This window comes from Stenella coeruleoalba (genome assembly GCF_951394435.1).
Source record: "Stenella coeruleoalba genome assembly, chromosome: 14".
Lineage (NCBI taxonomy): Eukaryota > Metazoa > Chordata > Mammalia > Artiodactyla > Delphinidae > Stenella > Stenella coeruleoalba.
In genome coordinates this window covers 5,775,308-5,789,808 of record NC_137160.1, presented here as the reverse complement: position 1 = coordinate 5,789,808, position 14,501 = coordinate 5,775,308, and the positions used below count along the sequence as shown (strand labels likewise).

At 44.8% G+C, this 14,501-nt stretch overlaps 1 protein-coding gene across 8 annotated transcripts in view; it reads right to left on the bottom strand.

Moving 5' to 3' along the window:
• The window catches only part of NETO1 (neuropilin and tolloid like 1), an 89,968-nt gene extending 78,369 nt beyond the window's left edge, over nucleotides 1-11,599 (bottom strand). Inside the window, exons 1-5 of one of the 8 annotated variants that reach the window (XM_079943096.1) lie at nucleotides 11,433-11,593; nucleotides 9,340-9,393; nucleotides 8,969-9,103; nucleotides 3,968-4,216; nucleotides 420-464 (exon numbers count right to left, since the gene is read on the bottom strand). In XM_079943096.1, coding sequence (XP_079799222.1) covers nucleotides 430-464; nucleotides 3,968-4,216; nucleotides 8,969-9,103; nucleotides 9,340-9,393; nucleotides 11,433-11,460 — 501 coding nt within the window. In that variant the 5' untranslated portion in view covers nucleotides 11,461-11,593 and the 3' untranslated portion in view covers nucleotides 420-429. Of the gene's footprint in view, nucleotides 1-419; nucleotides 465-1,656; nucleotides 2,372-3,967; nucleotides 4,217-8,968; nucleotides 9,104-9,339; nucleotides 9,394-11,432 lie in introns of those variants that run through there. The other 7 variants (XM_079943095.1, XR_013831365.1, XM_079943092.1 and 4 more) reach the window with 7 other exon arrangements.
• Nucleotides 11,600-14,501: the final 2,902 nt, after the last annotated feature.

Genomic DNA, 14,501 nt, shown 5'->3' with positions numbered 1-14,501 from the left:
AAGTAGGAGAGTGTATGTTGAGGAGACCTCACAACACAACTGTGCTTGCACAGGAAGAAGAGAGGTTTTCCCAACTGGCATCACCTGCAGGCTCCCACCAGGGTTCTGGGTTCCTTGGCCCTTTTTCGAACCTCACACTGTCCTTCATTTCTGCAGGCCCTGGGGGTTTGACAGGCTGACTTCTCTCTGACTGTTCCTCAGTCTCACGATCCTTCTTGTGCATGCTAGACTATACTCCTAGGTGATTCACCGTTGCACTGTGGACCCAGGGAATGGCACAGTATCTACAGACAACCACATCCATAACATAAAACCCACAGAGTCATCAAAATGTGCCTGAAGACGGAAAATCCCTTTAAGTGTGTGTCTGTGGCATCTTCTCTGGCTCTGCCTTCCTGCCCTCCAAGTCCACACATGATCTCCAGCTGGCTAGTTCTCAGCGACCACCAGTTCAGAAGTAGCTCCTAGGAACGCAGGAGCAAGGGATTAAAAGGCTATGTTTTAAAGTTGACTCAGAAAGGAAGTCAAAGATATTCAGATATTAAGAGATAGAAACAAGTTTTGAGATAAGAGTTGACACAAATTAGCGTCCCAGTCAGGCATGGCCAAAGCTGAAGGCTGGACAGGGGTACTGACCCATGGCAATTTGGGACCTAGAGCATCATTGGGAAAAATGGTCCATGTTATCCAGATGAATCATCATGTACCTTCGCTGGATGCTATTAAACATGCTTCAATATTTGGATTTCACACTCACTGTACAATGTTCTGATTCTAATCTGATGCCCATGTATGGTCGCTTACAAGAAATACTGAGCTGTGTGATTCTAAGAATTCTTACTAAAAATGTATGTAGGGGCTTCCCTGGTGGCGCAGTGGTTGAGAGTCCGCCTGCCGATGCAGGGGACACGGGTTCGTGCCCCGGTCCGGGAGGATCCCACATGCCGCGGAGTGGCTGGGCCCGTGAACCATGGCTGCTGAGCCTGCGCGTCCGGGAACCTGTGCTCCGCAACGGGAGAGGCCACAACAGTGAGAGGCCCGCGTACCGCAAAAAAAAAAAAAAAGTATGTATGTTTATATGCGTGTACATATATGTACATGTATGTGTGTGTGTGTGTATGTATATGTGTGTACATTCACATGTATGTATATATGTATATTGGTTAATGTGATTCATTCCTAAGAGTGGGTACACTCTCACTGTGCTGACATCAAGTTTCTGGGACTGTAAATTAAGATCCAGATCCCAGATTATGGTAAATTCTCAAAAATAATAAAGACCACCTAGCCTTCCTACTGCTATTTCTGCGCTAACATATTTTATGACTGCACTCAGAAATAACTATAAGCCTCATGTGGAGACTTAGGCCCACTTAAACCTAATAAGGAAAAGTGACATCGTGTGGTATTAGTTTTTCATATCCATCCCAAAAAATCAGGGAAAGAGAAGTTGTAATTTAAAAAGTCTGGGACACTTGCTCTCCCAATAAACTATGCCAAGCCTCCTTTACTTTTAAAGAACACGTGATCAAATTAATACAATAATAGCTATCAACAGTTGAGATCTTATAGGAAGTGAAGAAATCCATAAATATGCATTGGTCAATAATCAAACAATCTTCAAACAATCTTGTGAGTAATCAATATTATCCCTACTTTACAAATAAAAATATTGAAGCATAGAACATGAAGGATCATGTCCAGAGTTTACAGCAAGCAAGAAATAAGAAATCTAGAATTGGAAGCCCAGTCTGCTTCCAAAACCAGTGTTCCTCACAGCTGTGCTGGAGTCCAGTTCTCGGGGTGACTGGGTGGGAAGATCTCTCCTGCAATGTGCATCCCACCCTGGGGCCCTCGAGATCTCAGCAATGCTTTATCACGTAAATGATTAAGTTGACTTGAGGAGCTCTCTCAGTTCCCACAGGTCACCACTTGAAGCATACCACCAAGTAAAAATGAAGCCCAAATTAAACTAAAGCCCGCCTGACTCCTTATTCCCTAAACGCTGTCTAAATGATCACTAATCCCTACCCAGTTCCTCCTACGTTAACTAAGTGGCTTCCTCAATATTGCCTCTTTATGGAATGAGCTGTAGATGACTGCGCCACTCAGGCAACGTCCTTGGGCCACAGCGTGTCAACTTGTGCAGTCATGGAAGTTTTACACAACTCCTTTTTATGGTCCTGCTTTCCCCTCGGATGCCAAGTGTAGGTTTCCCGGCACCCTTCACTCAAGCTTCTCTGAGTGACAGCAGAAGCCTCAGTCTATCCTTAACTCATTCTTAATTACATGGAATCATCTCCTCACATTCTCCTCTGATTCAGATGTTCCTGGTAATAAAATCTTCTTCTACAGATGAAGCAAGGTGGATCTAAAGAAACAAGGAGCAAAGAACAATGCTGGGGAACAAAGAAGCTTTGGAAAACCTAGGATATCAGATTGAACGCCACCATTTATGTATCTCAAGGAGAGCTAGAAACGTGGATAGAATTGCTTAAGTCGATAAAGTATGTTAGTTGCCCCTACATTTCTAATGAAACTACAGTTTTAGATCCTCTCACGTTGTTCCCATGATCACCAGTCTCAAGGTGAAAATATAACTTACAAAAGCCTAGATCATACCATGTGCCATTATTTTTAGAGCCTAGTTATACTCAAAATTAGCAGTTAAGAAAAAATATATATATATTTCCATTGAAAACTCTAGCACTAATAAAGTAATCTCAGTGTTTACACCTTCCTGGAACACATCGAATCGGTTTGATTGCCACATGCGAAATACCCATGACTTTTGTGACCAATCCAATATTATTAGCAAAGCATAATAAAAACCACAATCTCTTAGAGATATTATAAAAATATTCCTAATGTTTAAGGCTAAGGCATATGGTAGGGTTAATATCTTACTTATTTTAATTATTATATTATTAAACCATAATATCACAATAAAAGTCATCATTAATCTTATATTAATTATTTCAAAAATGTTAGTACTTGAACTGAGCATCATAGCCCTGCTCTGATGTTACCTCTGTAACATGGAATGGAAACTTGAACAAATCTTACATATATTCCAATTTAATGTATTGTCTTTTATAACCTGAGTAAAACAATATGTACAAACTTAAAAAAATGTAATTATAAATAAATAATGTCCTTTATGTAAGTTGAGTCATTTTTCCATTAAAAAAAAAGTGACTTCATCAAATCTCAAATTGCTTCAGCCTGATGTTCTTGCAGTTTAAAAATATAACCAATTTTTATTATATTAAATGATAACTCATCATAAAGTGAGCCAGTCAACATCACAGACCCTTTTTAATATCAACAGGTTAAAAGGAAAACTGACATAGAATAGATAATTATATATAACAGCTAATGCATGCCAGACCTTGCAAATGGGTGTTTGGCTGCAATGGGGCTCACTCTTCCTTTTACCACAACTCTTCGGAATTTGCATTTCTGAAAAGAGATTAGACTGACTGCTTTATACTAAGACCCATTTGCTTTAAAAATTATAATTTTAAAAAAAATTATAATTTTCAGAACAAATGAATTTTTTATTTGAGTTCTCCAAAGATCATTTTGATGGATACATTTTACAATATTGCAATTGCCTTTTCAAGTTTATTGGGATTCAATGCATAATTAGTTTCTCTATTACAGACGGCCTCTCAAATTACACGTTTCAGCGTAACAGAAGTCCAACTAATTAACTGTGCTGCTGATGACCATGCAGACCCCTGAGTCACTATGCTGTACCTCTAGTGTAGGCTAAATTTTAAAGAAAAATTATTTTCCTTTCAGAATTAATGAAATGAAAAGAGAAAGTATTGTAGGTTTGGTTTTAAATAGAACTGGGAAACTCTTTGGAAATTATAAAGTTGTCTTACAAAAGTTCTTATAGTATGAAGATAGAAAATCAAGGAAGGAAAAGATATAGGGAAAAAAACAAGCCCCCACTTACCAGGCGTGAAATTGTATCGAGCTGAAAATCCCATAGATTCCAGCTCTCCATCAGCAAAAAATTTAATCCATAGAAATCTTCCACTGGATTTTATTACAGGCGGATTTTGTTGTCCACAGAAACGTCCAATTATTGGAGAAAATCCAAAAGGTCCATCTCGAACTTCAATATGATCAAATTTGCACTCCCAGGAAGGTTCGATAGAGTACTTTTCATCAAAATAAAGTTCAATGCACTGTCTTGGGGCAGCTGGAAAAGAAAAAAAGAAAGATTATGTCTAGAAGGTCCTTTTTGTTTTTTTTTTTTTTGCGGTACGCGGGCCTCTCACTGTCGTGGCCTCTCCCGTTGCAGAGCACAGGCTCCTGACGCGCAGGCTCCTGACGCGCAGGCTCTGAACGCGCAGGCTCAGAGGCCATGGCTCACGGGCCCAGCCCCTCTGCGGCATGTGGGATCTTCCCGGACCGGGGCACGAACCCGTGTCCACTGCATCGGCAGGCGGACTCTCAACCACTGCACCACTAGGGAAGCCCTAGAAGGTTCTTTTTAAATCCGTAGTTCGGTTTCTCTGATTCTACTTCAGATTTTATCTGTATAACTCCTATCAAATTTTGACTGTGATAGGCATAGAAACGCTAAGCAACTTTGTTATTCTTAGCATCCTAAGAGATAATACTTCCATAATGATGTCTAAGAGATGCTTCTTAAAACTGATGATGTTGCACAAAATATGATCTGATATAAAATGACCACTTCAATATCTAACACAGAATGAACAAATCACAGTAGTTTTGTGGAAACCTGCTGACTCAGGTTTAAAAAGTAGAGAGGCATCTCTCTGTCACTTTTCCCACATCTTCAGGAGAATCCAGTTTTAAGGTCAGAAACTTGAGAACTGTTCAGCATGGAGTTACCCCATTCAAATAGTCCCAATTAGATGTGTTGATCAGATTGAAGTGTGTGTGGAGGGATATTAAGAGTAATTTTCCTAGAACGCAAATATTATCATGTCATTCTCAGGTTTAAACTTATTCAGCAACTCTCTATCAGCTATAGGAAAATGATCAAGTCACTTGACGTATAGGTTTCTTAGAAGTATCCAACAACTCACCCTGCCAGGGTCTTTTCACCTCACATACAGCCTACGTTCAGGCCACTCTAGGCATATCATGTTTTCTAAAACAGCATGCTCTTTTAGGCTTTCGTGTGTTTTCCCACTTTCTTGAGTACATATATACCTCCAATCCAACTCCTGTTTATGTGGGAAAATCTTGCTTAAAAAAAAAAAATCTCCTCTCTACATCTACTTACTAAAGACAAAACCCATATCTATTCACCTCCTTTTTTCAGCATTCATGCACAATACTTGTCATTGAGAATTTCTCAAAAAAAAAAATCTTTGTTGGGTGAATTATAAATGAATTTATCTTCATAAACGTGTTTACAGCTCTTTAAATAACCATGGAAGAGCCTGATAGGGTGAACCGCTCCATAAACCTCCACATGGATGCATTTGCTAGTGCCCTTCCATTCTTCCCTTGTCATGGTCAAAACTGTTCAAGGTTCTGGCATTCCAGGCTGATACTCAGCCAGAGTACCCCCAGAAGAGCCATTACAGCTGTTGAAATAGCCACACGTTGATCCTAGTTAGTAAACTGCTGTCTTGAGTCCTTCAGTTGCTTTCTAGCCACTTGATGCTCTTTAAAGACCAGTCCTCTCCAGAAACTTGGAAGTTAAGTCCTGCCATGGCAGGCCCTGCTTCCCACGTGGTCAGCAATCATTCGGAATGACTACTGTCCCCCCACACCAGTTCTTAAATATATATTGAATATCACCCTTGAACGGCTTTGAAACTAAAGCCTTGCATGCGTGGGTATCAAAATGTATATAGAGTTGAGATACACGATTACTTGAAAATTAGAGACGTACAAAAAAAAATAGGATCCTGGTATTCTCTGGCTTTTCCTTCACAGTCTGTGTTGACTTTCTCCTTACTCTGCCCTCCCTTACATGTCATTTTCCAGAAATCTATTCTATGTCTTCTTTCCTCTCTCTCTAGACCAGGGTTCTGGATGCCACTAGCATCCCAATGGAAAGAGATTATAATATAATAATGTTTGCAGCTCCGTCTAAGCCCAATTGAATCAGAATTCCTGGAGGCAGACCCAAGCATCTGGATTTTCCAAAAGAGTTATAGTGCTCCAAATACGCTTTGGGTAATTTTATTCATACTCGCAGCCTCAACTGCAAGCACTATATTTATCACCTATAAATATATATTTTTATCCCAGAGCTATCCACTGAACTGAAGACCACACATCCAATCTCTTCATGAGACACCTCCATAAACACCAAATGGAACACATTATTTTTCCTTTAACCCCCTCTTTCTCCACCTCTATTCCTTATCTGACATGGCAATTCCATGTAACACATCACCAAGCCAGAACTTTAGAATAGTCCTGAGATTGCCTATTCTCTCATCCCTACATCCGGTCACGCAAGACTCGGTTTCCCAAATACCTCTCATTTGTTCCCTTGACTCCACCATCAATGTCACTTCTGTAGTTCAGGCTTCTCCTACGGTTTACTCCACCTTTCACAATAGTTTCAGCTTATGTTCTCTTCCTCTAGTTTCTTCATCGAAATCTCACCTTACTATTTTTCTCGAGTTATTTCAATGGCCCTCGCTTGTCTATAACATAAAGTCCAAACTTGCCTGGGTGGAAGATGGATGCCAAGTTCTCCTTTATCTGAGGCCACCTGCCCTTCAGACTCCTCACTTGCTGCTCTCCTCACCCTCTGCAGACACCCTATGATACTACACGTGTGTAACCAACCTCACTGCGGCTCTGAACCTCTGCACACGCTATTCTACACAGAGGACGATTATCTCCTGAATGTTCTTTAGAACTGAGTGTAAGCATCTCTTCCTCCTTATAGACTTCTTGTCTTTCTCTCTATTCCAAAACTGCTCATCTTGGGGTCACTTGAGATTGTTTACTGAAAAAAGCATAGTCCCCAGGCCACATCGTAAGTTCCATAAGGCAAGTACCATGTCTATTTTGTCCAATACTCTCTAAACAAGAGTGGTTCAGCAAATATTTGTTAAATGAATGTATGAATGGAAAAAAAGACAAGTATGAAGTATTTCAAGATGGGTACAGAAGTATGATTAACAGTGACAGGAGGTTCTATTTGTTTCCCAACTTTTAAGTTTTGTCCTTGACATGACTACGAATGAATGCAAATATGTGCATGATATTAGAATCAAATGGTAGCAATGCATTTAAATTATCAATAAGAATAAACATGAAAGCACAATTAACATGCAAAGATTTTCTTCTGAATTACAAGAGAATTAGTTGATGTTATTCTTTTTAATAATTTGTAGTTTTGAAATACTGTTGCTTCAAAACACAGATTATGTTATATGAAGTTAACCAAGACATTTAACCCTTCTGTGCCTCAGTTTCCTTATATGTACAGCAGGGACAACAAAAATACCAAATTTCTATGATTAAATATCTATGTATATGTGTATATATATATATATATATATATATATATATATATATATATGTATATGTACAAAAGTCGTCCCTAGGTCCCTGCAGGCAGGAGGGGAGAGGGGAGGTGGATGGTTCCAGGACCCTCCTTGGACATCAAAATCCAGGGATGTTCAAGTCTCAAGTCCCTACCTTGGCCCTCTGTATTTGTATCTGTGGGTTTTCACATCCTCAAATTCAATCAGTCGAGGATCTTAAACTAGTACTACACGATACAATCACACAGTATATGTATTACTACACATAACAGATATGTAATATTAACTTGATAGAAAGAACAGCTAATTTTAACCCAGAATTTCCACATTTCAGTCTCCTTTTCTATCTATCATAAGAGGAAGAAAACCTGCCGGAGCTCAGTTTCTCAACTTTATGCTTTCATTATCAGAGCTTATTTCTCTCTCTTCTTCTTGTAATATGGTGTATCTTTGCTAAAAGTTCAACTTGAAGCATGACAAGAAGAGAGGAAAGATCTCGGTCCAGAAATTACAAAAAAAATCATTTCTAAATGAAATTCTTGATATCAGTTAACCAGAACATCTTTTAATTTGAAAGATCTATCAAATTAACATGTTCCTTGCTTATAAGTAAACAGTGAGCATAAATACCGTCTTTGTTAAGGTAACTCTGTGTGTGTGTGTGTGTGTGTGTGTGTGTGTGTGTGTTGGGGGAACACAGGGGTTGGGGAGGTTGAAAGTTTTGGGCTATTAAGTACTACCACATAATATTGAAAACTTCTATCACTAGATGAAATGTTCGTGTATCAGTATCATCCTTAATAGAGACATGTCTACAAGCGTAATGGAAATGGAAAATGTTCAAAGAGAACTGAATCCCTTTTTCAGCACTTTTTATCCTTCAAGCTGGGGAAAAAAATGATGAAAAGAAGCATCATCATTTGGAATCCTGACTTTGGCATGAAAGTACGAAAATATCACTTGTGAGCACAAACTAAGACAACTGCTATTCAGATTGACATTTGGAAAATATGATCATAGACGTACTTCCGACGAGAGTATGTTTTTTGTGCTTCATATTATTTAAGAGAAAAATAACAAATGTATAGGTTATTCTACTAATTATTAAGCCAAAAAGATACCAGTTGCCCAAACGGTTACACATTAGGTACTATTATGCCAACCATGCATCCATTCCATTAATGCAGAATTCCAAATCAATTACATGAGCTGCGAAATAAACTGTTGTTGATTTCTTTTTAGTTCCCAGAATTTACCTGTTTATAAACCATTACTAATAATTTCAATAATTAACTGGACCCCAGGTTTTACAGCTATTTGATTCACTCAGAGATATTTATGTGTATGGTCTCCAAAACCAATTTTTGTAATGTCTGTATGCATATTGTCCATCCAAAGCTTAGAGGTGGCCAGATTTAGCTGAATGTTTTCTCCAGCTCTGGCACTGGCTTCCTCACCTTCTATGATGTAGATGCACTCCCGGTCAGGGGGGTACTTGCTGGGATAGTTCGGAGAGGTGAAGACACCTCCGTCTGCGTGTTTTGTCCAACTTCCGCACTGCACAGACTTTGTTTCTGAGGTGCTTTGCTTTTCTGGAAAAAAAAAATTTTTTTAAGCCACTATCCAATTTTTTATAAAACTAAAAATAGAGAGGACATTCTTACAATATCCATTAGTAAATTAACTTCTAAATGGTGTCGTAGTCAAAACCAATCAATTATACACACTATAAAATGCTCAGATAGTCTGGAATATTAAGAATGTGGGGAAAATAGGAAAATGCAAGTGATTGGAGGTCTTCCACTTGCATTTTTCCAAAGAAACACACCTGTTCCTTGCTTGGTTGCCCCAGACAAATGGAGGATGATTAAACTTGCTACAACTGAAACAAAAAAAGAAAAATTAGAAAGCTTAATGTACACCGAAATGATCAAATTCTATAACAACATAACAATTTAAAGATAAAATGATATCAAAGAAGGTTACTTTATCACTTTTAACCATTCCGAGTAGACTCAGAACTTGCAAAAACTGATAAAATGTACAAATTTGTACTGATAAATTGTACAAATCAGGACAACTTAGGAATCTCCTCAGGAAGTAATGCCAGTTAGGAATGGCTGAGACCCAAACTCCTAAGGCAAATGCAGACTTCAAGACTAAAGAGTTAATAGTGTCACCTACTAATGTCCCATTACAGCAGGATTTCAGGAGTATGTCTGAGCTGCTCTTTGTGAATGACCTTGCTAGCATCTCTAAAGGAAGAAAGAGGGACAGCAGGTAAAAGGGTGAAAAGGGAAAGTTGTATTTTCATCAACCATGTTATTGTGTTTTAGAAAATAAATACTTAGGCAAAATCCTACGGCAGGTCGGGGGGAGGGGAAAAGAAGAAAAACAGACTAATGTGGATTGACGGTGTTAAGCAGCATAATTAAAAATATTTCTTATAAAATGATGAACTACCAAGTAACCCCAGTCCTCAGCATTTTCTAAGCTCTGAAATTCATCTCTTCTAGCCTTAACTTTGATTTAATATGTAGTATTATCCAGAAATATTTTATAATTTTGAGAAAGGTTATTTCTATAAGCATTTTATTGAGTCAGTTTTTCCAGTATCAGAAAGAGCCTCTGATCTGTAACTTAACAGTAAATCTACGAAGACCACTGAAACTTGCCCTTCTGTTTTACTTCCATATCCTTGATTTACTTAATATTTTTGCAAAGCCTAAAACTGAGACAAGCATGAAAGTCATCTAGTCTTCATAATTTCTGATTTTTCATTCTCTATTTCTGTTTTTATTATTGACTTTGTTGCTCGATTCCCTAAAAGCCCTAAGTTCCATTAGGTGTATAATCATACGTCCACTTAAAAACGCATTTGGAAAAGGGAAGGTATAATTCATAATGCTTTCCTTAACTAAAGCTCACTACAGGATCTTACAAATTTATGCTTAAAGATTATTCCAGGAAAAGTCTGTGGGCCTTGCTATTAGTATTTGAGAAATGATGTCAATTATCGTACTTTGTACTCTAGCCTGGCTCTCTGCTTTTAGATGAAAATATCAGCCGTTGCTATTGTCTGTGGTCAGGTAGGAAAACAAAAGTCTTACTTTAACTTGCCGTGTTTCTACACCTACACACACGCACGCGCACACACCCGGTGTACAGCCATCAGTATCAAGCTGGAGTCTGGGTGTTTTCACTCAGCTTTTCCTGTTCTGCTGGCATCACGTTGTGGAGCGTGTGCTGTGATTAACACAGCGGCAAAGCCGGTCCTTTGCGTGGCGTAGCCGCCCTAATCCTTGCTTTATAAAACTGTGAGATTTCCACCATATATTTTCTTACACTGCCGTTTACTCGATGACTTCTGACACTATTTTCCTCCAATCCTCCCCCCCCCCGCCCCAATTGCACGCGCACCACACACTCGTGAAGCAACACTAGAGGGCTATCTACTCTCCGGAAGAGTTGAGCTTGGCCCTCGCCCTCCCCTCGGGGGCTGCGTTCAGGTGAACCACAAACTACCCACGGGGGTGGGCAGGCGGGCCGGCCGAGCTCGGAAGCCCCCGAAAGGAACTATCAGGCCAGCTCTCTCCCTCTTTCCACAGGCCACCTCGCTCTTGCGCACGTGCCCACCCCCGAACTACTCGCCATGCTCTGCCCCGGGATGTTCCTGCCCACGGAAAGGCTGTTTTCCGCGGCAGATTCTGCGATCCAGTGACCACCGCCTTGCGCAGCCCGCACGCCGGTTCTATGATGCTGCGATACAGAAAGTTTACATCTGCCCCAGACTCGCGGGGCCTGCGCGGTCCGGCGGGAGCGCGGCGGTGGCCAGGCTTTCCCTGCGCGTTCGGCCACGAGGGAGGGCAGGCGGGGAGGACGGCACCCGGAGAGCCCCGGCGCGGCGGGAAAGGTACTCACTGTGAAACAAACTGCGTCCATAGATCATGTCTGTTCGTTACACCCGAGGCTCCGATCTCCACTAATTCCATTTAGAGACAGGGAGACTTCCAGTGGTCGGGGAGAGGTCGGAGTCGAGAGGTGTTTTGGATATGCAAACCAAGAGCAAATGAAGGGGGGTTGGGGTGGGGGGAAGTGAGAGAGGAAAGAAGGAGATCGGAGCCCACACGGCAGCAAGATCCGGACCCGTGCGTCCTCCGCCCCGGGCTCGCGCTCGCCCTCTCAGCGCCGCGAGGCCAGCAGCATCCTCGCCGTGACGCGCGCCTCACACCCGGGCGCCGGGCGCCACCATCAGCGCCGCCGGCGGCAGCACCCTCCTCCTTTGCATCACCGCCGCCGCCGCCGCAGCCGTCAGGAGGGCGCGCGGGCAGTCGGCGCGCGGGCGAGCCCTGGGGTGTCCCGAGCCGGGGCCGGGCGGCGGGCGCGGCGAGAGGAGCGGGGCCCAGTCCGGACCGACGGCAGCCACGGAGCGGACGGCTGCGGCTGGGGCTCGCTCAGTCCCCAGTTTCATACACCACGAGCAGCAGGTCGGAGCAGCCTCCGAGGGAGGATGTCCAGCAGCCCTCCTCTCTCCAGCCCTTGGGGATCTTCCGCTGAGGCATTGAAGACCGGAGGAAGGGGTCGGTCATCGGCTCGCCGGGCTGCGCGCCACCTCTGCGATCTCGCGGAAAGAGGAGCGGGGGGTGGGCGTCTGGGAGGAGGGCCGGAGGGTGGTGGAGGGGAACCGAGGTGGCAAAGGGGGGCGGGGACGGGAGGGCGGTGGGGGTGGGGGGAGCGGGAAAATGACAGTTACCAGGTGGGCGCCTGAGTCATCGCCTGGGGCTGCGCGGCCCTCCGGGAAGCCCGGGGCCGGCGTGAAATCGGGCAGCTCCGCGCGGCCGGCGCCCCCGGGGCTGGTGCGCAGCGGAATGGGGCGGCGACGGCGGCAGCAGCAAGGACAGCACACCAGCTCCGATCCCGGCGTGGGGGGAGGGGAGGGGGACGGGGAGAGGACCAGGCTGGGATCCGTCACTCGGTCAGCCTGGGCCGAGGGGGCCAGAAGCGCGCCGGCAAATCCCGAGCTGCATCCTCGTGCGGGATAAAAGGCGTGCAAGGGGGAGGGGCCGCCATGTGAAAATCCCTTTCGGGGTTCAAATTTTCACTTTTTAACGATTAGAATTTCCGGTAGATCTGTCCCCCACCCCTCATATTCCATCTGTCTAGAAGAAACGGGTTCTGTCTCCCTTCGGGGGTGAAGGCTTTGCCATTTACTCCGGTCTCGGGCTGGGAGACGAGGCAGGGGCGCGCCGGAGGCAAAAGCAGCATTAAAAGTTTCGCGTTTTATCACCTGGCCTGATGGGGAGGTCGCCCGCAACAAACTGCTCCTGCGAAGACACGGGCTTCTAGCAATTTTCCTTCACCCTCCCCAAAATATTTAAAACCCCCAAGGCAAACACAGATCACCTCCTACCCCACCCCTTCATGGACAGACGCGCGCGCGCGCAGCGCGTTCAACTCGGAGAGAAAGAGGAAATTAAAAAAAAAAAAAGAAAGAAAGAAGAAAGAAAGGAAGAAAGAAAGAAGAGTTGCTAGGTAAACAGTTCAGAAAAAAAACCCAGTTTGTAAAATGCAAATAAATGAATATGAAGCACAGTAAACCCAGGGCGGCCCGAGGAGGGCTGGAGCGCGCGGAGCGGGGAGTCCCTCCTGGGCGCTGCAGCGCCACCTCCTAACCTCCCGGCTGCGTCCCGCCCTCCAGCCGCTACAGACTCCGCCCGCGCCCACCGGCCGCTAGCCGCACCTCCGGGTCAAGCAGAGGCCGGCGACGCCCAGCCCCCCCCTCGGCGGCGCGGGACCCCAGGGGCGCTCAGCCGCAGCCCCCGCGCCTCCCACTCCGCAGACCGGACTGGGACTCCTGTTGGGGATGATGGCGGTGAGGAGGTGGGCGTAGGGAGAATTAAAGGAGGTAGAAAGCGGACAGGCGCTTTGCTGAGAAGACTAGGGTCACCTCAAAAGGCAGGAGAGAGAGGCAAGGGCCGGGAGAGTGGCCCGGAGACTGGTGGCTGCCGGGCTGCTGCCGCCGCCGGGCTCCCGGCCTGACCTCCACCTTCTGGCACCTGCTGCTGCGGCTCGGGGCAGCCCGCGTGGGCGCGTGCGCGCGCGCGAGTGCGGGTGAACGCTCGTTGCTGTCCTGCCCTCGTTTTCCCAGCAGAGCCGCTGGGAGAGGGTAGAGGTCTACAGACCAATAACTTGCAAAGAGGTCACCCCCAAGGCCGGGGGGAATCCCCGAGCCCTGGAAGCAACCTCGAAGACTCCTTCCGTCAAGCTTTTGGCCCTTTGATTCCCGGAAGCTGCAGGCCCTCGACGGTGGGGTAAAGTGATCAAATAGAGAAGGGCGCGCGCGTGCTTGCGTGCGGGCGTGCGTGTGTGCGTGTGTGTGTGTGTTTCCGTCCATTTAATGAAAAGTGGGTAGATGGGGCAGGATGGAATGGAGAGCTAGAGCGAGAGAAGGAGAACGCCAGACCGCCGGACCAAGAGAAAAGGGGAGGGGAGAGAGGGAGAGAGAGAGAGAGAGAGAGACGCAGAGACAGAGAGAGAACACAGAGAGGGAGAGAGACTGCGCGCCCGCGGAACGCCAACTCCATCTGAACTTGGTGCCTGCAAGGGGAGCTACAGGCTCGAGAAAGGAGCAAGGGGTGAGCTGACGGATGGAGAGCCCGGAGGAGCGTCTCAGAAAATCCGGGTGTACCTGCCCACGTATGTACTTGTAGAAGGATCAAAGGGGAAAAATAGCAGAAGGTCCCTAGGGAGTTGTGTGACCCACGTGCGATTCTTGTGCCAGCGTGGGGGTTGTGTGTGTGTGTGTGTGTGTGTGTGTGTGTGTGTTAGGGCGGGGGGATGAGTGGATGAGAGTGGAGTTGAGAAAGAGTGGCTAGTGCATGGTTAGAGCAGTTAGTGGATGGTGAATAGATGACAAAGGAAACAGGTCACCGATGGGGGAGGGAGGGTCATTGAAAACTGGTCAGCGACACAAGTTGGCAGTAGAATGTT